The following is a 27,500-nucleotide window of genomic DNA, read 5'->3' on the forward strand; positions in this document are numbered from 1 at the left end:
CATTTGTTTACCCTTAATGACAATTACAGTCTAATTGGGATTAACAGGCCCAGACTATACAACACCCCCTAAACCACAACGTATAAAGGGCAATTACAAACGCCCATGTTCCAAGGGATAAATAACAATTAGGAAGAAATACACAGAGGCATTAGTGCATACTGGCCCAGTTAGGAGTGCAACATGCTGGATTCATCTGAGGGCATACAGTAGTGTTTACACAGAATAAAGCCCACCTCATGAGGATGGGGTGGGGAGGGGCTCAGCTTTTAAATACAACATAGAGTAGGCGGTCAATGCCGGCCCCCAGCCCCCTGCCGGCGGGCGGGTGGTCCGGCTAATTGGCCTTAGAAGTCAGGGACCGGAGGTAAGAGAGAGAGGGGACCCCTACACATCTAATTAAGCCCTCCACTACATCAAACACACCTAGATTCATGATTTGTATGTCTGTGTTTTGGGACAAGAAGGACTCTTAACTTATATAAATGGGGTGGTGTTTCAGACTGTGACTTCTATCACAATTAGGTCTATCTTGTGGGAAATCTTCATGCAGGGAAATACATTGGTTAGAGCAAAGTAATGAATGTATGGCTCTCTTTAAATAGTGTATTAAAGGCGTGCAATATTATGATTATTATGAAAAGAAAATAATCAAATTATTTAATTTCATTCATCCCAAATAAATGTTGGATAGCCTATCGGTCTACCTACCCACCCCTCTACCAACACAAACTCTGCATGTGCAGTTATGATTCATGACCGGGGTCTTCCATAAGGCACACCTATAGCTAAAGCTAGTCATTTGTTTTTGGGGAATGGCTTTGGAGGGAGGACTGGGGAGGGATTTTTTTTTTGGGATACTTTGGGATACAAAGTACTTACTCGTTTTGTCGTTTCTTCCGATTTACAGTAAATCGACCAACACATTTCTTATTGGTGTGTTGTTTCCCATGGTAACACTGTAAAGCGCTGTTACACAAAAAGTCCCACTTGAATAAAGTTTGATTTGATTTGGAAAATTAAGTCTGAGTAAGGGTCAGATGGCCAGAGACTTTCCCGCCTATTCAACAGACATTCAGCACCCCCCACGCTCGCGGATTGGCAGGTCACTGCTTCAGCACCTTGGAGAGCTCCACCCCTCCGGGCTGACGTTCATTACTCTAATCATCCCGTCTACACCAGCTGAAACGGCTCGGCTTGATTACACTGAGCGTATAAAGCAAGAGGCCACGGTGGGAGTCTGGGGGGGTGAAGTTGTGTAGAACCAGCAGTTACCCACTGGGCTCTCGATCCCCCGGACAGCAGTGATCGAGAGGGCTGCTCAGCTGGCTGGCATTTTGACACTCACCACTCCCAGCTAGGACTGAAACCGGCTTTTACTTTACTTGCTTTCAGAAAAAGTGTGTGAGTATGTGTGTGTGTGTCTGGTTCTGTGTCTGTGTGTGTTTTTCTTTTGAAGCTAGAAACTTTCTTTCCGAACAACCATCCCCCGCCCGCTTGATGGTGTCTTTACAGGCTTGTAGGATAGAGGGCTGTATGGACGGTCGAGGAAGGAACAAATACCACAGCTATCTTTTCAATAGTTATTACTGAATGCTTCTAAGTACCTAACTCTTTTGTCAAATACAGAAATGATTATGCTTAAGAGGCCGTGGTCGTTCATATACTGTATGTATATATGTATTAATATGTATATGAACGAGCAAGAGAGAGCGTGAACGAGAGAGAGAGACACAAAGAAAGAGACAGAATGAAAGGGAACTAGAGAGTGAGAGAGAGAGAGCGAGAGAGAGCGAGAGAGAGAGCGAGACACAGAGAGAGAAGGGATGGAGAGAGCCCGGCAGAGTGCGAGAAGGAGAGAGAGAGTGTGTGAGAGAGTGAACTAGAGGGAGATAAATGTTGAAAGAGCTGGCAGGCTTTTCAGGCAGTGCTTCAGTGAGAAGGCCACATTAATATTCAGAGGTGCTCTCAGGTAAAACAAAATGAGGCGAGGAGCCTCAGACCCGGTCCGGACCAGCAACACACTGAGCATAAAGATTGACCTGCCACATCACACACACACACACACACACACACACACACACACACACACACACACACACACACACACACACACACACACACACACACACACACACACACACACACTCACACAAACACACACACACACACACACACACACACACAATATGGTTAGCACATACAAGCGAAGACTTCATTAGCTGCAGGGTTAAGGTTTAAGGTAGACATGCACAGGTTTCTGCCACAATGCGTTAGCATATGGAGTAGGTAGTGAGGGAAAGTGTGCATTTTTGATATTTCTCAAATTATTTTAAAGCAACCCGGAGCGGAGAGGAGAGGAGAGGAGAGGAGAGGAGAGGAGAGGAGGGGGAGGAGAGGAGAGGAGAGGAGGGGGGGAGAAGAGAGGAGGGGAGAGGAGTGGAGAGGAGGGGAGGAGAAGAGAGGAGAGGAGGGGGAGCAGTGGAGTCGAGGGGAGAGGATGGGAGGGGAGCGGAGGGGAGGCGAGGGGAGATAAGGGGAGGGGAGAGGAGAGACTATGGAACAGGGGAGGGGAGGGGAGGGAGGGGGGAAGGTGGCAGGAGATAGAGGAGATCGTCAAAATGGTTTGCCGCTTTTGATCAGCGATGGCGGCAGTGACATCATCAAAGCCGGCTTAAGAGCATGCGCGGTGACCCCCCCCCCCCCCCCCCCCCCACAGTAACTCCCCCCATGCCTCCCCCCTCCCCCCTTTACCTGATCACTTCTGACAGACAACCCCTAATGAGCTGTATAAAGAAAGACACTAGGCCGCATAATACATATATATATATATATATATATATATATATATATATATATATATCTATATAGATATAGATATAGATATAGATATAGATATAGATATAGTTACAGTACATAGGTCTGAAGAGATACTGTATATGAAACATGGTGAGATTCTCAGTTCCATGCTGGAGGGTTTGTCAGCGTTCTGCGGTGCTCATTACCGCCATGCCGTAACCGTAACTCACGCTTTCCCTCTTCCTCTCCTATTTTTCTCCTCCCACATTTTCCCTGTCAGTGCCGTTTCCTCAGATCAGCTGTGGCCATCGACAACGTTCTCCGCAGAGGGCTAGGTATAGAATGCATGGCCCGATGTGCTGCACATACAGTACACTCCTAATCCGATAAGGGGTGAACAACTGGATGATGAGAACAAGAATACGAACATGAGAATAATGATTTTCAGTCCAGTGGCAGTTTTCCTCCACAGGCTGGTCCCTCTCGTGCTACCTATGTACCAAAGGCGTTTTACGTTTGATTTTTTTTCTACCGCACAAAACGCCCTTGTTAAGATTTATCTTTTCAAACATATTTCTGTCAGAGGTGAGGAGGCGTCATATAAACCAGCCTAAAAATCTGTCCAACTTCTGCCATCTTCTGACATCTTAAAACTGTCAGAGACGGCGGGAAGGTTTTATATATGTATATATATATATATATATATATATATATATATATATAGAGAGAGAGAGAGAGAGAGAGAGAGAGAGAGAGAGAGAGAGAGAGATTAGGTGATTTACTGGGCAGGAACTATGCCTGTACCTGCTCATTTGCAGTGATACACCTCGCTATATGCTCATGCCGAGGGGGACAATATGGCCAACATAAAGAAGGCATTATCATTCAAACTCCTATTCACTATTAACTGTACTCGGATGGGCCAGAGAATAGCACAGCAGAACACAGCGCAGCATCGTCTACTGCAGGAACAGCTACCAAACCTATGAATCACTGTACTGTATGCATGTAAAGAATAAAGTTCTTCAATGTTGAATCCACTGAGATTGAGACTATTGTTGTTGATGCACAAATTATTCTAGCGATGCCAACAGAGTGTGACTATGCCTGCTATGAATCCCACCATCAATCACATTTGCTTCATTCTTTATTCAAACACGTCCCAAACTGTGAATGTTTGTGAGTGTACGTAGAGGTGCATTTATGTGTGAGTAGGTGTGTATATGTGTGCATACAGTGTATGCGTGCGCCTATATACATTGCTTGTGCATGTGTGTTTGTGTAAAAAGCAGGTTTGCGTAACACTACCTGGGCTTTTCTCAACTCAAGCTTAAATGGAACAAAGATCCCTGCAGGAACTCGCGGGTTGACGTGCAGAAGCTCAGAAACGTTAACAACTCCTTCCCAGACAGGGATGTGGCGTTTCTGATTGTGCAGACGTGAGGCGCACAGCTGTCAGTGGAGAAGGCCGTGGTACAGCAATGACAGAAAAGACCCACAGCGAGGCAGAATTAAGCGGCTTAATGAAAACAGACACTTAAACAGCGTTGTCTGCGTGGAGCTCTATCCTCTCCATGAAGGAGCCCTTCCCTCAGACACACAGGTAGGTAGGTAAGCACCGGGCCGTTGATAAGCTGCTGCTGGGAGATAGTGGATGGAGCCTTTATTGGTCAGTGTTTTTAGCACTTAGGCTGGCCACCCACATTGTTGTGAGGGACTTTCCCTTTTAAAAATTTGATTTTGGCAGGATTGTATTCAGACACAGCTATGTCTGACACAATTGGTCTTGGCTATTGAATTTCAACTGCACGTTTTAATAAAGCAGTATTAACAGTATATAGATTAACCAAGAAACGGATACCACTACGTTTGAAGGCTGACCAGTATGTTTATGTAGTGTTTGCAATCATCATCATCATCCTCATCATCATCATCAAAGTTTGTTACCATGAAATACTATTAACTAATTTAGCAGACACTTTAATCCACAGACCCTTGCAGTGAATGCAGAAACAGGTTGTTAGGAAGAAGGTACGTTTCTTAAGGTCCCTATAGGCAGTGGGCAGACATTGGGGATCTAGCCCAGTACCTTCCAGCTGAGAGTAGACACCACCCCAGCCACTACACAATGCTCTTGTGCTGTATCAGATGGTGATAATACAGTCACAGGGCCTACATACAATCCATCCATGTGCAGAGATGAATGAGGCAAACTTACCTAATGTAGAATATGTTCTCCAAAAGAGATCATGTACGCCAACGTGGAGAGACTTCAAAAACACAAGTTAGAAATTGGCCATTACAACGGCCAGGGCAGAACATAAGTTAGCTCTAGTGTTCGTTTAAAAGAGCCCCTGCAGAACAGAGTTGTAACTCTATTAATTGACAAGGCCACACCGACGGTAATTGGTCAGTGTCTTTGTGCTTCTGAAGGCTGAAATTTGGATCTAACCAAAAAAGATTTAACATTTTGTTTGAATACATCTACATTTTTGCCATACTATCATTGGAGCCAGTGTATTATTCTGGATATAATATCAGCAGAGAAACGGTCATCTTAAAGTCAGGGGAAAGGGGATCCATCCGTTGTTTTCTAATGACTATGTCATTAAAGGATTTGGAAGTGTGCCTTCTGTTATGCTCACACAATGCACAAGGAATCGATATTGGGTGGTGTATAAAAGGGTAGATTGTTCGATGTCAAACAACACACAGCCCCCATACATAATTTAGACTCATTGAATAACTACTGTCAATGAAGAGGATGATGGCTCCACTTATGGGTCAATACATTACTGCACTGAAATGGATGCGAGGTTCAATTTCTTCTGCTCAATATCAGATTTTGTTCAGATTACTTCGGATTTCAAGACGTAACATTCGACTTGATTAAATATCCCAAACGATTTTGTTAAGATTTTGTCTCAAAATATCTTTAGAGTTTTTCTTCCTAGAGCACATTAGGGGGCCTATCACAGAAATATAGACGTGTTTATTTCTGCATAGAACTCGGATATACAAATTCCCAAACCTTTGTAACTCCACTCCCACCTTGAATCCCTCAAACCTAATTAGGATGCTTTGCAACATTCATTTATGTTAGTTTGTTTGTCTCTGTAACCGTTGTGTGCAAAAACTGAAACTGAATTGAAATGTGTACGTGTGTTGTAACATCAACATGAGTGCAGGTTCTCTCTAATCAACAGTTGAGCATCTCCAATGTCCCACCACCTCCAGCCCGCAAAACCAGTACCGAGACCCCTCGAAACCGCCTGGTGGACCACAGCGGGGAGGAAGCCGGCCGGGCCTGAGGTCTGGTGGAGGAGCATCAGACAAAGTGCTGGACCCTGAGGGGAGCCGGCGCCGAGCGCAGGATTGTTGTGGCCCCTCATACATATTCCAACGACTGGCGGATTGCTGCAAATTGCTCTCTCTTCGCAGCCACCTCCACTCAGGTGGTGGGGCCGCCAGTCCAATTTCAGTTGCAGATAGAGTTCCTGATACTGGGGAGAGTGTGGGGGGGGGTGGGGGATAAGAGTGACAGATCACCACCTAAATAACAACACTCACCCACCGCACACCGAGGATGGACTTGGTGGTGGCTGATGTAGCCTGGAGACCATCCCGATAAACCTGACCCCACATTCTGTTTGGCTACACAGATCAGTCTGGAGCTCTAGCCGCCCACATCCGTTTACAGAAATCACAATATAATCTGGGCCAATCAAGGACTGCGTCGTAGTGGGTGACAAAAACGGGCCAATCAAGGACTGCGTCGTAATGGGTGACATGAACGGGCCAATCAGGGACTGCGTCATAGTTACCGTACATTACAGGCCTCCGCGGCTTAATAGCAATGGTGTCTCCCGAAGCAACGAGCAGTAACCTTAACATTAGCAGAGTAGGCACAGCCATGACTGCGGTTATTGCAGAAATAGACTCAATCACAGATATTACATTTTGCAGTTCTTCCACCTGGATTGTTGCACTGAGTGACTGAAAAAGTTTGTCTGTCAGGACGAGCCCTCCCGCCCACTGATGTATCAATGTGGGCGGCAGAATGTGGGGTCACCATGATGGTCTCCATGTTAGGTGACTGGAGCTGTAGCGGGGGCTGGCGGAATGGTACTGGTGCTACTGGTCCAACAGGGGCTGATTGGCGGGGCCTCCACTGGGCCCCCACTCGGCCGAGCGTGTGTGTGTCGGACCGGGGCTTGGGCAGTATTCCTTGCCCGCTGCTGAATAATGGATAGGATGTGAAAGCGCTATTGAAATGGCCTTTAACTGAAAACACTTACGCGTCTGCTAAATAATAGATGACAAGGAAGGGGGAGGGTATTGTTTTTGATATTTCCCTGTTTTCATGGGAGATATGCTATCGTATGGCGTATCGTTCCTCGCTGACTGGCCCTAGTGAGGGGTCATTGTTGACTTTGGACTCAATCACTGTTGTTTGATTGTCGCCTCATTGCGCTGTGGTTTCCTGGATTTGCGTTGAAGAGATGCCAACTGAGTCGTCAACCGTTGGATAAATATATGAATACATCGCAATGCATTTGTATTCATTCCTTTTTCTCACATCGGCTTATGATAAAATAGGAGGGAGTGAAAAATCTGTTTATTTAAAAGCAGGGTACCCACACACACAAGTGCACTCACGCACAAACAAACACACAAGCACGGACAAACACACATGCATACTTGCTCGGGCACTTACACACACACAAACAAACACACATACACACACACACCGTTAGGGTCTTATCAGGCTAAATGAAAAGTGAGTTGCTGGGTGGGCCCCATTTCATATCGGAAAGGTAAAGATCACAAAGAAGGCGTTTATGAAAATGAAGCTGTTTATACACACAATGCACCGGGGTGCACTGCCTGTAATAACCAGAGGCTGTGCCTTCAGCAACTGCATCTTTCTGAAGCTCTCTCTCTCTCTCTGTCTCTCTCGCTGTCTCTCTTTTTTTCTATCTCACTCTCTCTCTCTCTCTCTCTCTCTCTCTCTCTCTCTCTCTCTCCCTCTCTCCATCTCCCTCTCCCTCCCCCTCTCTCTCTCACTCTCTGTCTCTCTCTCTCTCTCTGTCTCTCTCTTTCTCTGTATAACCGGACGGATCACCATTTCCTCTTGCTTCTTAGAACTTTGTTATCTGTTGTCAAACTAGGTTTTGCAGTTAGTTTATGTGCATGCAGATATATTGTTTTAGAAAATAAATAAATTTAGTATGAGTTTATCTCCAACTATGCAATTGACTTATTATATTAAGTCAGATGCATAGACAAAATGACTTATTGGCTTGGAAGTTGCATGATGCACCTGGTGTCTCCTGAAAATAACTGCATGTATCTATACTTAGAAGTAATATGATAAAGGGGCTTTCTATAGAATACATAGTGAGCGTATAATGGTTCTCTGGTTGTTTATTTATTTTTTTATAATTCCCTTTGCTATCCTGTACTGCCTCAGTGACACCTTTATTCTTGCTTTATTATTTGTTTCCTAGATAAGTAAAATCCTAATCTTATCCTATTTTAGCAGACTTATTATTTGCGACAATTATGTGAATAATTTAATTACAGGTTAACCCCCACACCTTAAAACAATCCAAGTTTATTAATCACACATTTCTGGTGCTTTTTGGGAGAACTTTGAGACCAATTCTAATACCAAACCTGCTCCATGTTGAGCCATTTTCACTGTACAAGCTCGACTAAGTTAATAACAAAGGGAAGATAATAATACCGGCGCAGCGTATAGCTTTTAGTCATCGGGGCTTTGGAAATGGTGCCTGTGGGCAGTGGTGGGTGTAGAAATAGGAACGGTAAGCATGCAATCATCTGCAGGTCAGGCTGGAAGGCAAAGCATATTATCCTGATGGAAACAAATACATAGCTAGTGTGAACCGCACACATCTTGTTGCTCTCTCCTTTTTCACAGTTCTTCACCAGTCTTCAGATCAGATCATATTAACATCATCTATCATGTTAATAGAAGAGCTAATTACAGGGTGCCTAAGACGTTATCGACCTCCAGGACCTAAAGACTTATGAAGACTCGCAAGCAAGCGTGTCTTCATAAGTTGAGCAAGTGTATACGATGTATATAGGGTATAGCATTGTGATACACACCATAAAGTGCACATAACAATTGTATTATTAAGTGTAGCTACAATGGTGAAAGGTTTAAGTCTAAAATATTCAGGGAAGCAACCTTGTGTTGAGATTCACCAGAGATTATTATGATTATTATTATGAGCATCCTGCACTGATTTAGCATCATATCCTAGACCATTTTCCAAGAGGTGCCATCGTAGGACAGACACAGCTGTTGCTCATAACACTAATTACTATCTGCTCCTTTGATGCTCGAGGCCACAGGTAGTAGACTGATCCTCACTAGTTTAGTCCACCAACCAGGCCCTGGTACATCAAAGGGCACACCCATAATTAATGTGTTAATAGCGACAGTGTGCTAGTCATATGACGTCGGCTCTGTGAAACACTCTGGTCACTCTGTGAAAAACACTGGTCCTTCCCCGTGCAAAAGTAGCGATGGTGTGAACCGAGTTCCTAAAATGGCGTGCACTCTGGAGATCCCCCCTCTCTCTGTAAGCCGGTGAGCACCGCAATGAGGACAACTCCAGTTTTAATAAACAGCTCTTTTGAGAATCAGCCGCTTCAGATCCCCTGCCAAGGATTTCTTCTCTCACTGCAGAGGAGCGAGACAGCAAGCTTCTCAGATAAAACGCGCCTCTGCTATCCAATGCCAGGGCCTGCTGTCACATGGCCTGGGCGCCCGGCTAGTCTCAACATGGACTCGTTCCGTTGCGACAAGATTTCATCTTCTCCACGAGCTCTGTGTGTTAGCACTGGCCCCGTCAGCCAAACGTTGATATTACAGACCGAACCAATATCAAACGGGATCAATTCTCTCTTTAGCCTCCGCTAGGAATGAGAGAAGCCTATGGCCCCTGAACCATTCAGAAACTACTTTTCAAATCATCTTCAAGTTCGAGGAGGGCGAGAGCGTGAGAGAGAGAGAGAGAGAGAGAGAGAGAGAGAGAGAGAGAGAGAGAGAGAGAGAGAGAGAGAGAGAGAGAGAGAGAGAGAGAGAGAGAGAGAGAGCGAACAATTCCGTCATCACATTGTACGAACTCCGGTGCCAAGCGCTGACGAGAAGACGGGACATTTCCGAGTGTTGAATGAATCCTAGAAGTTTCCCGGTTAACAAACTGACACACAGAAAGAATGTGGCGATATGTTGCGGAATATGCCAAGTGACACCACCTCGCCTCTGTGGTAGAGTCTACTCTTTGGCACCTGTCACCAACAGAGGGAACGACATCAATGCTCATTGTCTGCATCCCTAGCAGAAGAAAGCATTCGGGTGAACAATAATTGATGATCGTGAAGGAAATTACCCTCCGAGTACGAAACCATATCAATATTAACTGTGTTCCACATTGCACTTTGTCTTCACAAAACGTGAAGACAAATCTAATGCATGTGCTGATTCTATTTGTCGTCTCTGTTATTCCATAGAATATCAGTGATTCATGCATATTCTATGTAACATTTGAATCAGGCATTCATTCTGATTATGTACACGTGTATATATTTGTTGTAATTCAGAAGATGCTTTCATCCAAACTAAGTTGCAGTGAATACAAAGTGGCATGGAATATTGTAGCAAGAGGTTTTTGGCATCTTGTCCAAGCATGCTTCCAGGTCAGCTGAGCTCAGAGAAACAAAGATCTGAGGAGAAAATACACAATTCGGACATGCCTGCATCCCATCCAAGTCTCCCCTCGGGCATCAATGAAGTATATTTTATATGCCAATACAATTCAAATTAAAGACAAGCCTTATAGCCCCGCGGGGCAAACAGAGACACAGAGAGGGAGAGGCAAAGGGCTGAGTGGAAGAGCGCCAGCTAGAGCAAAAGAGCAAGTTTCTTCTTCACAGCCATATGATGTAGGAGTTACTTGGGAGCAAGACAAGACAAACAGAAGGGATGGAGCGCCGCAGAGGGAGTAATGGGGCTATTTATTCCTGCTAACAGGAAGAGAGAAAAGTTCAAGGAAGGACGATGTAAAGCATTTCTAAGAGTTCCTCTAAACTGTGACCTTCTTGGGAGCAAGCGGATCCTTATTGTCCCAGGCAGGGGTTCTAAATCACGGCTTGTGCTGGGGAGACAGTGAGCCGACGCGGGGGCCTTGGTGTTGTCAATGTGTTGTGGTGCACGGCGTGGATAAGCGTGACGTGCGTGTGTATGTGTGTGTTGTGGTTATTCGTCTGTTTTGTTGTTATTTGTCTGCATCGGTCTGTGAGTATTGGATGCGCAAGAGTGCATTGTTGTGTTTTGGTAGAAGGGCAAAAAATACAGGCTTAAGCAAGGTTCTATACATTGTTGTTATATTGACGCAGCTGTATTCGATGTACAGTAGCCCTGAGGCCATCCTATTCTACTGTGTTGTACAGCCACTTGAACTCCACTGAACCCTGTTTCAATCACCTTCAAATCGCTGTAGCGTTTGTGCGCTGCCATAAATTACTTCCTCATTTATATCTACAACTATCAAAGGGTTTCTTTTCTAGCAGCATTCCTTCTGAGAGGAATCAGTTAATTTTGGAAGAGGACAAACCGACGATAGCCATCAGCCTCATGCTAGTGTTTTGTTTCTCTCTGTAGATCAGTCTGGCCCGGAGCCCATTGAAGACCCTTCTAAAAATTTAGAAACAACAGTTCTAATCAGCATGAGGGGGAAAGAGCCTCAGCTCATGATGGAGCAAACAGAACTGCAGTCTTACACATTTAAAAAAACATGGCAGTGCCCAAGGAAAGTGCAGCCTTCAACTGGGCAATCAAAACAGTTTTTATAAAAGAAGACTGAATAACAATGTAATATAATTAACATACATTTGCACAGAAGGCTTTTCTCAGAGGTGAAGTCCATAAGGGGAAATCATTTGCTGCCCATGACTGGGCATGATTAACCAGAATGATATTCATTGTGAAACGTCAATTTTAATATATGGAGCGATTTCACGAGGCTAGCCTCATTCACCCAGAATGCAACATTTTGGCTGGCTGGCTCATGAGAAAGTGGAGGATGGTGAAAGTCATTATGGGTAATGTAGGGGGAAAGCAAACAGCAGATGAAATGAAAGCCGACAGAATTGTCAGAGACAATATACAAATAATGAAACTCGGTAAAAAATATTAGTCTGTCGGGAAATAAATGGTTTAATGAATTGCACATCAATGTTATTTATAACGATATAAACGTTGTTAAACCTCCTTTATTCCTTAAAGATGAAAAATTGCCGGCCTCTTCTCATTGTCTAAGTGCTTAATGTGTATCTATTAAAGTGTTTATTTTCTGACATCATGTATGAATCAATGACAAATAAAACACTTTATTTTTCCTATGTTTTACCAGTATCTTACTTCTAAAGAAGATACATAACGACCAATATTTCCTTAATGACCAAAATTATTTAGTGCAATTCTGTAGTTTGGCAAAAAGCATTAGTCATCCTCTGGCCCATGGCGTCAATAATACCTGCGATTCCTCATACTTTGCTACCGCTGCCTCTGCCTGATATCTTTTACATGCCCCTAATGTATCATTGTTTAGTCAGCTGCTCTCCAACATGAGGTGTCAGTGCCCTTGGGCATGGCAGTGCAACCTTCCAGGGTCACACCAAGACTCCTAGATCATTGTCGTGCACGCAGCTAATTATGTTTCCAGGTGTTTTTTTCTGATCCGGCCTCCATTAGCTGATTGGTTTGTGTCCCCTTCTAGCTGTCGTATCTCCCACCTTCCTCCTCCCTCAGCCTCCAGAGTGAGTCTGCAGTTGGCGCACTGCAGCATCAATTGCTAGTTATGAATATGTTTTTTTCTTTAATAACCCGTCCTCAGGGATGGTTTCCACGACCGATGCCGCGCTGTGCGACTGACTTATCTCTATTTGGAGGAGCTGGGCCGCATCACATGCATACACTGGGGTTCTTATGTTCCTCGAGGCGGTCCATATAGTGATATATATATATATATATATGTATATTATATGTATATAGTATTATTTATATTTATTTAAATGTTGTTCTGGTTGTTTGACCTACTGTTTATATCTATTGTACATTGGTTTTTCAGTTTTTATTTGTATGTTGTAATTAGGGCGTCATTGAAAAAGAGAGCCTGCTCTCAATGGCCTTCCCTGAATAAATAAAGGATAGATAAAGAAATATTTAAAATATACATAGATGTTATGGGCCTATTGTGCCATGCATGGTATACACTGGATTCCATTTTGTGTTTCTTTTAGGGGTTTAGTGTCAGGTTGAGTTTGAGGTAAGAAATTGTTTCAAAAGTTTTAACTAGTTCTGTCGACCTATACTTCAAGCAAAGCCATCATCCCCAAGAGCATGGATTTACTTTTTATCGCTAACCTTCTCAAGTATGTGGAAACACTTGAAGAAAACAAACAAACAATGCACTCCAACCCTGCACTGCCAACACTGGAACACTGGCTTTTTATTGATCTGAGTGAAAAGGAGGAAACAACTTGCTGGCAATCAACCTAAAGAGATAAATATGATGTTGGAGGCAGGCGTTGAGTGAGATAGAGCAGAGAGTGAGTGTTCCCTATAACCTATAGGATTACTGACTGACCATTTCTCTCTCCCTGTGACACTCTGTCCTTCTGGAGTCTAAGCTGTCTGCCTCTGGTATTTTTCTTTGGGCATGCTACAGTACAGGGGGTATGTGTGTAGGTATCTGTGTGTGTGTGTGTGTGTGTGTGTGTGTGTGTGTGTGTGTGTGTGTGTGTGTGTGTGTGTGTGTGTGTGTGTGTGTGTGTGTGTGTGTGTGTGTGTGTGTCTGTGTGTGTGTGTGTGTGTGTGTGTGTGTGTGTGTGTGTGTGTGTGCGTGTGTGTGTGTGTGTGTTTGTGTGTGTGCGAGGGAGCCAGAGAGAGAGAGAGAGAGAGAGAGAGAGAGAGAGAGAGAGAGAGATAGCGAGAGAGAGAGAGAGAGAGAGAGAGAGAGAGAGAGAGAGAGAGAGAGAGAGCGAGAGAGAGAGAGAGAGAGAGAGAGAGAGAGAGAGAGAGAGAGAGAGAGAGAGAGAGAGAGAGAGAGAGAGAGAGACGGAGTGAGCTGGAGAGAGACGGAGTGAGCTGGAGAGAGAGAGAGAGAGAGAGAGAGAGAGAGAGAGAGAGAGAGAGAGAGAGAGAGAGAGAGAGAGAGGGAGAGGGAGAGGGAGAGAGGAGAGAGAGAGAGAGAGAGAGAGAGAGAGAGAGAGAGAGAGAGAGAGAGAGAGCATGAAAGAGAGAGAGAGGGGGAAAGCAGGAGCACAACATCAGAGGAAGAGGGGAGGACAATGATGAAGAGTGGGGGAGTAGGAGGACGAGTAGGAGAGGAGGAGGAGGAAGAGGAGCAGGATTAGAAGGAACCAGGAGGGCCAATCTTTCATTAAGGGGCAGACTTAGACCTGTTGCCCACCCCCCCTCTCCCCCACTGCTGTCAGAAGCTGCCCCCATCAGACCCAAAACACTTGTGTGCATGGAGCAGATGAAGCTGAGCTCCGCCATTGTTTGTCCATTCCCGGAGAAAGCAACATTGTGGTGGAGGTGTTGATTAGAACACAGATTGTTAGGACTCAGGAGGCCCTGTTACCCATTGGGTTCTGGATGAGGGAATGATCCCCAAGCATGTAGGTTTTCATGCAGCCTGTGAATAATATGAGGCATACTAATATTTATTTCGAGGCTATTTGACAGCTGTCTTCTGTAACTTGAGAAGACATGTTTATCTTATTAAAATTAAGATTGTTCTCTTGATACAGAAATGTAAGAATTCAGTTATTCTACTGAAGGGACACAATTTGTGTAGAAATAATAACTTTTGAGAGAAGGTTCTTTTTTTTCATTAATATTTTCTCATTCTGCAGAATGTTGTACTGACATTGTTCTAAGTTTATCAATGTTATTAGGTTAATTTCGTTCTGATGTTGTATTGCAGATAATTGCAGACGAAAAGCCTTGCAGATATTAAACCTGGTTTGTTATTCTATGCAAAATATTCATTCTGTTTTAATGTCAGAGATGATACTTTTCCGATAGACACACAGACCGACACACAGACCGACACACACATACACACAAAGAGATACACAGTCACACAGACCGATACCCCCCCCCCCCCCCGCCCACACACACACACACACACACACACACACACACACACACACACACACACACACACACACACACACACACACACACACACACACACACACACACACACACACACACACACACACACACACACACAGATACATAGACACACACAGACCGACAGATACTTTATTGATCCCCACAATTTTAGGGATCATGTCAGAGATGGTTTTGTTTCGTGAGTTGTTTGGCTGGTACCTAGAGGTCGGACGACTCCCAAACAGTCCTCTTGTACAACAGAATACTTTCTATGACAGAGAAGCTTGAGTTGTCCTCTACTCGTTCCTTTTGGTCCATTTCCCTCAGGGCAGGAACCATTAAAGCTAACAGGCTACTCCACAAAGAGGATGGGGGTTAGGGCTTTGTTGTTTCCCTGAGTCAACATGACATGCCATTTATCTATTCAGACTCAAGATTAAACTCTCTTCAGGGTACTGTGGCCCAATTCATCATAGGCATGACGTCAGTGGTGTGTTGCGTGACGAAGTCTGTGTTTGTGCATGTGTGTGCAATTTTGTTTGTATTTGTGTGTGTTTGCATGTATGTGTGTGTTTTGGTGCACATCTGTGTGTGCATGAATACATTTGTGCAGGCATATGTTTGCATGTGTGTGTGTATTTGTGTGTGTGTGTGTGTGTGTGTGTGTGTGTGTGTGTGTGTGTGTGTGTGTGTGTGTGTGTGTGTGTGTGTGTGTGTGTGTGTGTGTGTGTGTGTGTGTGTGTGTGTGTGTGTGTGTGTGTGTGTGTCTGTGTGTGAATGTGTGTGTGCCGGTGTGCATATGTACGTGCATGTTTGCATTTGTGCAGGCATATGTATGTCTGCATGTGTGTGAACGTGCTTGCGTGTGTGTGTGCGTGTGTGTGTGTTTGAGTGTGCGGTTGTCTCCCTGGCCGGAAAAAAGTGGGCACCCGGTGCAGGCAGTGGCTTCTCTCAGCCCTCAGGGTGCTTCCACAGACTGGCCACTTAATTGCCAGAGACTGTTGGGCTGGTATTTTATTGATCTGGATGAAAAGAAGAAAAAATAACCGCTTCTTTGGGAGGAAGAGATTAAGATGGCGTTGGAAGCTGGCGTTGAACGAGACGATAGCTGCTGAGCGTTCCACATAACCTATGGGATTACTGACCAACGATTTATCTCTCCCTCTCTGTCTATCTGTCTCTCTGTCTTGGGCCTCTGGCCTTCTGTCTCTAGACTGTGTATGTGTGCATGCAACGATACAAGGGTGTGTTTGCATGTGTGTTTGTGTGTGTGTTTTTAAAACACCGTATACTTGTGTGCGTGTGTAACTCTGAGTTTTTGTGTGCTCGCTCTAGCTCAAACTGCTCTTTTTATTAATTTGCCTTAAGCCAGTTTTTTCTTTTAACCAAGCTTTTTCTAAGAGGCCTGAAATGACTGGAGGCTTGACACATAGCTCACCCAAGCCCTGTTATCACAAAAACATCCCTCTTCAAATTGTATTTATCCAGCACCTTCCTTACTTATCTTTACCAGTGCAAACACCATCATTTCCCGTCCTTTGTCACAGAATTGCCGATAATCACATGGGCTTACACCACTCAGGGAGAGCTAAGGGCTTATTAACATGCAGGCCTGTGTGCTAGTCGAGAGGTAAACGCTGTATAAAAGCATCCACCACTGCAATTTGTGTCTGATGTTTTTATTGGATTTGAGTGACGGACGGGAAATGCAGGATGGTTAAAAGATAAACGGCAGGCTTTTCTTTTTATTCCTCTCCTGATTGTGTGTGTCTGTGTGTGTGTGTGTGTGTGTGTGTGTGGGTGTGTATGTGTGTGTGTGTGTGTGTGTGTGTGTGTGTGTGTGTGTGTGTGTGTGTGTGTGTGTGTGTGTGTGTGTGTGTGTGTGTGTGTGTGTGTGTGTGTGTAAGTAAATTTGAGTGTGTGTGTGTGTTTTGAATCAGGCCCTGAGATAGAGGGATTATTTTTGTGGCTGCTCTCCTAGCAGATTGTGTTCCCATAGATGGGTGATGCGTTCATACATGACGCTGCACGCCTGGGCCAGAGGAGCACTGCACACTTGAGTTACGCATGAGGACTCATTCCTGCCCCACTGCAACAGAAGCATCCCTTCATGGCAGAATCACAGCTTTTCAGACTGACTGACAAACGTATTACCATACTGTCTTATGACCATAAGAGGGCTTTTCACATTTTACTCAAACTTATCTTGCTTGTCGACAAGGAAGGTGTAATAATAATAATAATAATTAATAATAATTCATTATATTTATATAGCGCTTTTCAATGACCCAAAGACGCTTACAGAAGGGGGGGACCTAACTCACCACCACCTGTTTTATTTCATCCATATTCTTACACCAATAGGTAACCGTGCTATGATTAACAAACGTTGTTGAAGTATTGACGTCTCATCGTTGTTAACCTTGTACTAACATCTATTTGGATGTGTTTTTTCTCAGGTTTTGAAAAAAAAAGAAAAGTTTTTCCAAAAATCCCAGTGTTCCGTCACATCAAAGCTGCCTATTTCACACTCAGAAAACCTTCGCTTCTCATTACAAAGAGAACAATTCTAGCATCACCTCCATATATACAGTTAACTGAGCAGAAAGTGCCGCTTTCACCTGAACTAAAATAACAAATATAAACTGCTTGTCCTTTGTTGTCTTTTAATGGATTTGTTTTATTGCTTTTGAGTATTTCCGCTCCGCTGTGTTTCTTAAGTTCTTAGCTATTATATTATACTCTGATAATAATGAAGGCAATGATAAAGACGATGACTAGTATTAGTAATAATGATATTATTATAACAATAATCATCCAACTATTTAAAAGCAGAAGAACGGCATTACTATCATAATAAATACTTTTAGCAGAATAAGAGTCTTCTTTTAGCTAGAGGCTCTTCGATCTTCTGGGGCCATCTGAAAAGATACATGTTTAATATTAAATATATGTATGATTGGCTTGCTTTTACACTTGTGTGCTTATGTTTGGTGAGATGCCCACGTTTTTAGTCCATTCATTAATGTAATTTTAATGGCCCTTCCATTCCTATGAGCACATTATCCCAATGCCTGAAATGACAATTTAAATGAAAGCTACTTTTGTTTGTTGTGCTCGTTAAAATGCACACGCAATTAAACGTAATTACACAAGAGTGAGGCAATAGAGACATTCTGGTTCGTTACGCCATTCTTGTCTCTTCATTTGCGTCACCTTAAACCATAACTGTAACCTTTGTCAGAAGGATTTCATGTATTAAAATACTTGTTATGTACAGTTTTACACAATATTGGTGTCTTTGGAGAATGCCTGAAGTTTTGCAGGGCCGCAGAGTTGGAGGAGGGTGGCATTAGGGAGAGAAACAACCGTGGCCCCGCGATGAAATTCAGCCCCTGGTTCACGCCGATCGCAAATGCATTTTTCATTTTTTTGTTGCCCAGAGGGTAATCGATGATGGGGGTGACGAGACAACACAGCACCCTCTGAATAAGCAAAGGTGCTCAGGGAGGTTCAAAGTGGCCAGCCGGCTCATTCAGATGCACTCTGCTGAACCTTGAGTTTTCCGTATTCCTGCCGTGCTGCCACAGTGTAGCGCTAACACGTAGCATTCTCAACACGTACTTCATTGCACATTGCACTCTCCCTAATGGTCCTGCAGGTCTGGCCTCAGACCGAGATGTCATCTATTTACATTACTCCCTCCACATATTCTGCACAGTCCTTTTCCTCTGTGGGCAAAACGATACAAACATTCTGTGTATGTTGTGTTTGAAGGTTCTGCAGGTAAGAGATACCAAAGTTGTATAGTGCGAGCCGAAAAGAGTGAAAGACGGCCACATTTCAAAGAAAGCAACCAAAACAACATCACCTCCCTCTCACCTCCCTCTCTCCTCCCTCTCTCCTCCCTCTCACCTCCCTCTCTCCTCCCTCTCTCCTCCCTCTCTCCTCCCTCTCTCCTCCCTCTCACCTCCCTCTCACCTCCCTCTCACCTCCCTCTCTCCTCCCTCTCTCCTCCCTCTCTCCTCCCTCTCTCCTCCCTCTCACCTCCCTCTCACCTCCCTATCTCCTCCTTCCCTTTCTAGTTTTGCCACCGTTATGAAGTGTTGCATTTCGTGAATCTTTGATTGACAGACCAAAGGGTTTCACAAATAATAATTTGTAGATGTAGGAAGTTCTAATTTCAGTGTGTTATCACACACGTGAAAGTGCAAAATGACACGACTGCCATGTTTTGTATTTTATTTACATTGCCTGGGTTACTTGTATTTATGCCATAAAAACAGGGGTTTTAATCACACACTGGAAAAAACTGTCTTCATAAGCCCAAGTTGACCTTATGAATCATAAATAATAACCGTAAAATTGGTTTGCATTATTAATTCAGGTTATTAGAATTTCCGTAGACCGACTTTTATGATCCATGGAATGGTTTCTGTAGAAAAATGACTCAATTAAATACGAGCACTGTCCAGTTGTTGATTTGGACAGAAAGATCAGCTTGCGTCCGTAAGGCAACAGGCCAGCAAAAAATCAACCATGTCCATTTATATGGTGGTGTTCCAGAAATTAAACAATCCAGGGCACACAAAGGCGTACTTCACCGCGAGCATCTCAATAACAGTGGGGGCTTTTCTTTAACTCAAAGGAGGATACTGAATGTGGTTCTCTTTTGTGGAGACTGGAGACGTACTTGCCTCACTCCTAGATGTGACACATTATTAAAAAAAAACAGGCATTTAATGTGGGGTGTAAATGCAGGTAGGATGGGAGGTTAGTGGACTGTGAAAAAGTTTCATCAACACGGTAATACAGGCTTTCTGCGATGGAGGCAATGACATGTTATGATTCTATGATGTGATTAAGTGAGTTTTTGATTTAATTGTTTAAGACGTAAACCTGCCAGCATACACAAAAATATTAACAAATGTTTGCTGTGGAGGAAAATAGACTCTGGGTTGTGGAAAGATTGGGTACAATCCTTGGCATTTGGTTTGATTTGGTAGGATTTTTGTTCAGTCTGATCAACTCATCTTTTTTTATTTTTGGCGTCTTCCTCATATGTGGTGCTGATTAAAAACATGGTCACTTTTTCTTCTGGGTTCTGCCCTCGTTCTCAAAGGTCGACCACAGCGGCAAATCGTAGGCGTACATTAGCGGGCCAACTTGAACCCAACTTCGACACCACAAACACACAAAAATGCCTCTCACACAAACACAAACACACACACACACACACACACACACACACACACACACACACACACACACACACACACACACACACACACACACACACACACACACACACACACACACACACACACACACGCACACATACGCACACACACGCACACACACACAGACTTACCGAGCCAGTGTTCCCCTGTGATCTTGCCGAAACCCTCACGGTAGGAGTCCCAGGCTCGGAAGAAGTTCACTGAGCCGTCCTCCCGGCGCTGGATCACCTAGGGATTGCCAGAGGGGTCAAGGGTCACACAGAATTCCCTTTCAAGCCAGAACTCCAGACAGTTCTTTAGACATTCTTAGTGACAGCGGTGCCTGGAAACAGACTTAATCTAGCAGTAAGGACGTCGGTAAGTTGGTTTCTCCTCAAACAAGTCACGAATGCTTACTCATTGATAATGAATAATGCAGATGTTCTCCACACTAAAAAGGCAATTTGTCGGTAGATAATAAAGGGAATCCATTAAATCTTGATTGACTTTGAATGAAAATTGCAATTCAATCTGCATACCAAATGAGAGGCGTAGAAAGGAGGTCATATCTGTAATACAGTAATTTTTAATATGTCTTAATATACAGGCAGGGCGATTAAATTATCCGCCTTTCTACGCTCTTCGAATGATGAAATTCGAGCAAGACTAGTGATGTGTAGAAAGCACTTTTTTCAGCAAGACTTTCATAAAATGAAACTAAATATTTGATTCATTCATGTTGTTTTGGTTTCTTTTTATATATATGTGTGTGTGTGCGTGTGTAAGTGTTTGTGTCTGTGTGTGTGTGTGTGTTTGTGTGTTTGCGTGTGTGCTTTCAGGCGCAAGGTTGTGTGTGTGTAAGTCTCCATTTGTCCTCCAGTTTTTGTGTTTATGCATTGCCTAATGCACGTGTGTGTGTGTGTGTGTGTGTGTGTGTGTGTGTGTGTGTGTGTGTGTGTGTGTGTGTGTGTGTGTGTGTGTGTGTGTGTGTGTGTGTGTGTGTGTGTGTGAGTGTGTGTATGTGTGTGCGATGAGTGCGGTATCCATATCATCAATGAAATTCTCTATCCACCAAAAGTGCTGACATTTCAGGTGTCAAGCGAAGGCGGAGGTAATGTACTCCTTCAGAGAGAAACACGCACAGATTGAAAACAGAGTATGACGGTCGTAAAGTGAAGGTCAGGGTTTGTGTTGAAAATAACAAAAACAATTGTCTAAGACATCTTTTGTTCAACATGACTGATGACGGGCTCAAAGTGTCCCCCATCGGAAATCGAGAAACTAAAATCAACAAAATCTTCATCTTCATCGCCATCTGGACGAACTAATCATCGTCGTCAGCCTTTCTGTCATCCATGATTCCATGAGACACCATCCCGCAGACGTTTCACCCTCCATCCCTCCGCGACTTCTTTAAGCTAGGCTAGCAGGGGTAACCTTATCTTCTTCTTCCAAAAGAGCTGGAATCACTTGATCGTAGCAGACACCTTCACCTTATCATACTCCTCCACGCAGGGTACGAATCAGAATCTCACTTCCTCCTCTCTCTCAAGATGCTCACTCTCAAAGCAAGAAATCCCTGCATCGCTCCCTTGATAAACGACATCCCGGCCGAGATCTTGAGATGGGCCCGGCCAGACGTCCCATCATGGGAAGGTCTGGCGGTGCTCCACTGTTTTCCATTTTCCTCCAATCAAAATCCAGGATTGACAGCCACCCTCCACCGCAAACTCATGCACACACACACACACACACACACACACACACACACACACACACACACACACGCACACACGCACACACGCACACACGCACACACGCACACACGCACGCACACAGGCACACTCTTCATGTTACGCAATATGCAGTCTCATTATCTGTAACCGGACCTAGCCCCACGTTAACGACCATCAGCATGTCATTAACATCATCATCATATTTCACAGGAACTAATTCAATCTCATCCCTGGGAGGAATCGATACATAGAGTAGCGGGTGTGTGTTATGAGCTGCATGTATCTTTGGACCTCCATCCCTACCCTACCATGGTATTTTTGTTCCAAACTGGGGGAAATAACGTAATTATTTTTCCCACTTAAGGAATGAGAAAGAAAACACTTTAATTTCCTGGGGGCTGATCTCAACGGGAGTCAGAAATATTTACAACATATGTATCACACCATATGTGCTGCAAGACCTATCTAAATATACATACGGGTGTTGCATTGGTTAGATTGGATTTATTTATTTAAACTCGAAAATCCATTGAGGGCCCTGAAAAGCCCTCATTTTTGTCATTCAGTAGAAAGATCAGCATGTGTTCATCACTGCCAATCCGGATCTCCACCCCTTCATTCAGCATGTGTTCATCACTCCACCATATCTCCAACCCTTTACAGGATAACGTAAGAGTGTTAATCGTTTTTTATCCTTTACCCTCCCATCTCTCTCCTCTTTCTCCATCCCCCATTTAGCAAACCGAGGGTTGTTCAAACTGGGAGGAGATGACTCGATGATGTTTTGTTCAAACATAATGGGGAGGATCTCCGCCTCCTCTTCGTCCTCTCCCTCGTGGTCTTCATCCCTTCTTTTATCCTAAAGGAAGGACAGCCAGATCTGTATCTCCATCTTTCAACATGGTTCGGAAGCCTCTCTCCAGGAACCAGTTTAGTCCAGTGCAATCTGTCTATCTCTTTTCTGCTTAAGTTTTCTTGTGACCTTTTCCAGAACAATGGAGAGCGCCAATGTTATCGCTATTGGCAAGCCCCCCCCCCCCTGTCTGACTGACTGACTGCAGAGCAAGACATGACTGACGTCCAGAAAGGCTGTCTGATAGCATTGATGTGCTAATAATAAATTATAGATATCTATCTATCTAAATAGGCTGTGATCATCTATTCTTTTTTGGCCTGGAACCAAAGTCCATTTTGGGGGCAGTGAAGTATCAGCAAAAACAATTCTTTACATAACAATTCTTGAGATGCCTTCGCTGTACTATGTAGGGTTGAAGTCTTTGTTTACCGCTATACGCCTGGGACCTTCTGTGTGTTTATCCAGTAGTAGGTGTTACCGAGGCTGCTAAACGGTTACCGGTTACTGTTGACCACTGGTCACCCGAGGCTGATTTAAAATGGCTAACCGATAAGCAATTAAAGAGCTGGCAGGTTTATGATTAGGGTTGAAACCTCCTGTTCAATGGTTCCCTGGTTCCCCTCTCCCTGTCCCACAATTCTGTTGAGACCCCTCGGCTATAATTGTAAATTGACCCTGAAGGTCAAGGTGTGTGTGTGTGTGTGTGTGCCCTCGAGACCCGACGGGTCGACTCCCTTCAGGGATCATTTGTCTCACACATCCACCCGCCCCCACATGAGCGGGCCACTGACGGCGGCTTCGGATGAGGTGAAGCGAGCCGGACAGATTTCTAAACAGTGTAGCGAATGGCTTTGGTGTGTGTTTACATGTGCTGCTACAAGGAGCACTGGGGCATTGTACATTTAGGGGATTTTTTTTTGCTTTTATCCAAAGCGACTCACAGCCATTCATGTACACATTCACACACCGATTGTGGAGTCAACCACGCAGGGCCAAAGCCAGATCGTCTTGCTGAGGGACACCTCGACACTAGGAGGAGGAGGAGGAGGCAGGGATCAAACCAGCAACCTACCGGTTGCCAGTGAACCCGCTCTACCTTCTGAGTTACTGTAGCCCCTCTAGGAAAGGAGAGAAGACTGGAGCATGTTTCACGTGGAACGCTGCATGGGTCAGCGCTTGGTTGTTAATGGTAGTACCGGGAGGGATCTGGTTGCAAATAGAGGACTGGGATTGGCCTAGCCTGACATCGCCGTGCAAATTTGCCAAATGCGTATTTGTCTGGAACCGCTCAGTTCACTTTGATTTCCAAAGGGCGTTATCAACAACCGCAAACCAATATATCTCTGGATACCATTGGATAGACCTACAACCAATCAGAGCAATGAGCGATATAGGAGGCTCCTATAGGAGCACCCTAGAGCAGCGCCCTATAGCAGCGCCCTATAGGGTGCTCCTATAGGGTGCTCCTATAGGGTGCTCCTATAGGGTGCTGCTATAGGAGGCTGCTCTAGGGTGCTCCTCTGTACAGTCTTTGTATCAGACCAGCTCCATATAAGATCACCAGTTATGCTGACTGATAGCTGGAAGTCTGTCAGAACGGGAGGGGGACGGACACATATGCCAGAGAAAACTAAGCATAAGCTTGCAGATTTGTCCGGTTTTCCGGGTAGGAACACCCTGCTTTTGGAGGCTTTTTGCTTTCTCGTAAAATGCATTGGGCACTTTTGGGAAATGATGCAACGACCGAGACAGATAGCTTCCAACGCTACACCCAAGAACCGTCAACCATTATGGTAGGCTATGAGGTTTGGAAGGCTGCAAGAAGGAAGCATTTAAGTGATTGCCGGGCCCAGAGATAATTAAAGCAGCTCTCCTATTATATATAATTAATCGGGGAAGCCATGCTAGAACGTATCTTAAAGCTGACAGAAACGTTTCTATTGGTGTGTGGGTTTGGAAAAAATCAAGATTATTGTTTAAAGGGATTATTGTATGTTTGTTTGTTGACTCAAATATCCGTCACCCATCAGAGGGGCCCCAGCTGCTAAGCTGAGAGAAATGCTTAAATATTACACGCAACAATAAACACAATTGATCGTTGTTGTTTTTTTCTACAAAGTGCTAATTAGAGATCGTCACCCCAAAACAAGACAACTTAAATTTGTTGTATTTGTTTAGTAGTGTTAAAGGTCCTTTTGCGGGATGGATTCGGGCTTCTGTTGACACCATCTAGGTAAACAGTACACCATATTCCATCTGGGTTATCATTTTATACTCTGCAAAACATCAGCAGGAGATCAAACACACTGAACAAGAAAGGAGGAATATATCTAACCCATCGAGTGGTATAAGGCACCAGATTCAGCAGAATTAGATACAGGATCAGATTCACATTCAGGTCTTTGACCAGCTCAGGGATGCTCTGCCCAGTTCTGTGTGGATACCTGGAATCCTTGTAAGATGTGACATAACCAATTCCCTAGACAGGGAAGGCAATACAAAACAGAAGTAAAGAAAAATATATTTACTGGGACTATAACTTTCACACATTGTCCTTCAGGTAAAGTAAAGAAAATAACAAAATTCTAAATATGAATTATAAAGAAAGTAAAACAATGAAGGCTTTATATGGAAATGGCGAGAAATAAAACTATGTATAAACTTATCTTTTGAGACACATTGTATTCCTGTCCTCCAGTTTAGCTGTTATTATGTGTTCTAATCAGCACACTAAGCTACTCGCATGAATGTAATGATACTATTCAAAGGTGCAATGTCTCCAATGAATTTGAAGAGGCATTGCATATACGCTGGAGCTATACCAGATATATATTCCCTGTCTTTTTTTTCGACAAAAAACAACACAATTTCACACTCTCCAGATCGGTCCCTAAGCGACGGTCTCCACCTAACACCTCCTCCAGGTTATTTCCACTGGCATGTCAGACGAGGGCTGGTTTACCAGCTGCCATGAGCTCTTTAGCAGGCGTTGTGTTCAACTACAGGGGAGCCAGCATCCGGTCCAGATTGACTCGGTGCCCGGCGACAGGGAACAAACACAAGGAAAAGCCCGCCATGAGCGATTGTAAGCTGATGGAGGGAGATTCTCAAATCTGGCGCCTGACTTCTAGGTGGGAAACAGAAAAATAGACCTGCCAATATAGCCTGTTAGCTCCTAGCATCCAGTGCTTAATAAAAGCTGGTCACCTTGGCACTGAATCACTCTCAGGGCCCTATCTTGCATCCGGCGCAATTTACTTTCTACACTGACGCATGTGTCGTTGCTAGTTTGCAACTGGCGCAGAGCATTCTTTTCCCTCCACCGCCACGCGCCTGTAAATATGGGAATGATCTTGCGCCCCATGGGGCGGTTCGGCGAAAGGAGGAGGCGTGTTCTGGCGCAAACATTCCCTGGTGCTTTTTTGCAGTTTCAGAAAACAATTCCGCCACAAACCAGGAAATACCTGGTTTAAAGTCAGTGGCGCGTTGTTCCGATGTTATTTTAAGGGCGCATGCATAATGTTGCTTGTGCACCTCGCGCATCTCTCATCTACCTAGCCACACATTCTAGGTCAATTATTTGGGAAAGAACAGCTGATACAGCAATAATAAGTTGTACTTTAAATCAATTTATCTGCAAACACCGTACAGCAAACACATATTTTCTTAACACAGACATCGTGTACAAGTCCATAACTTTTAGGATTGATGAGTATTTGATCATGAGAAAACATTGTTTTACCAAGTGAGTGTTAAAAAGAATGAATGAATGCAGGCGCGCGTGTATGTATGCGCAAAATAATTAATGAAAGCGGGCGTGCGTGGGTGCGTCCATCTGTTTAAACACACGCAAACTAAACACGTAACCCATAATACAGTCCATGGCATTGTATATTAAAAGGGGATACATGCATATTAGGAACACAAGTCGATAACGATAATGCATACAATACTGGTAAGAAACGATGTTTGTCAATGTATTACGTAGATCATTGAATAGAACCACAGTTGCCGCATATCATGTGTGTGTTAAGTTTTCTTTGCCGAAATGTATTTGAGGACTCAGTCTTTCTGAAGTCGTGGAAGAAAACTCTATTCCATGTGTGAATTAGGCCATATTATTTGGCCATATACTGAGCCATTTCAAGTTTGAAATTCATGTGGTCATGCATCTGTCTCATCGGAGACTGCAAACACGCTGTCAAAATATAAACTTGTCCGATTAAAATGCGCTCATGGCTCTTAAAGGGGATGGGAGATGGTACTCTGATTGGTTTATTGCAGGTTACGCCCAAACCACACCTACAGGTAATCAGGCTACTTCAGACCAACCCTTTTTAGATTTGCGCCGGGCACAAGTCATTTATGCGCCGGTAAAATAGCAACATCGCCATAGAACCACCCACAAAGCTACTTGCTCAGTGTGTAGTGAGACACTTGACCTGGGAACACCGATGGGGTCCACAGGGATTCATTGAGAAAGAAAGAAGGAAAGAAAGAAGGACATAAAGAAAGAAAGAAGGAAATAATCGCAAATGGCTGAATTATACATACCAAAAGTATACTAAGGCTTAATAGAAGAAAGAGGCAAAAAGGCTGACATTATATCGGTTCCCTATATCAAAGGGAACCGATAAAACAAGTGACAAAGGAAGAAAGAAAACAAG

General features: G+C 44.1%; 1 protein-coding gene across 1 annotated transcript in view; it reads right to left on the reverse strand.

The window, feature by feature from the left end:
- The window catches only part of LOC130381322 (fibrinogen C domain-containing protein 1-like), a 63,290-nt gene that overhangs the window by 18,196 nt on the left and 17,594 nt on the right, over nt 1–27,500 (reverse strand). The window contains exon 5 of the mRNA XM_056588840.1: nt 20,394–20,490. Coding sequence (XP_056444815.1) covers nt 20,394–20,490 — 97 coding nt within the window. The remainder of the gene's footprint in view (nt 1–20,393; nt 20,491–27,500) is intronic.

The sequence above is a fragment of the Gadus chalcogrammus genome, chromosome 4 (genome assembly GCF_026213295.1).
Source record: "Gadus chalcogrammus isolate NIFS_2021 chromosome 4, NIFS_Gcha_1.0, whole genome shotgun sequence".
Classification (NCBI taxonomy): Eukaryota; Metazoa; Chordata; class Actinopteri; order Gadiformes; family Gadidae; genus Gadus; species Gadus chalcogrammus.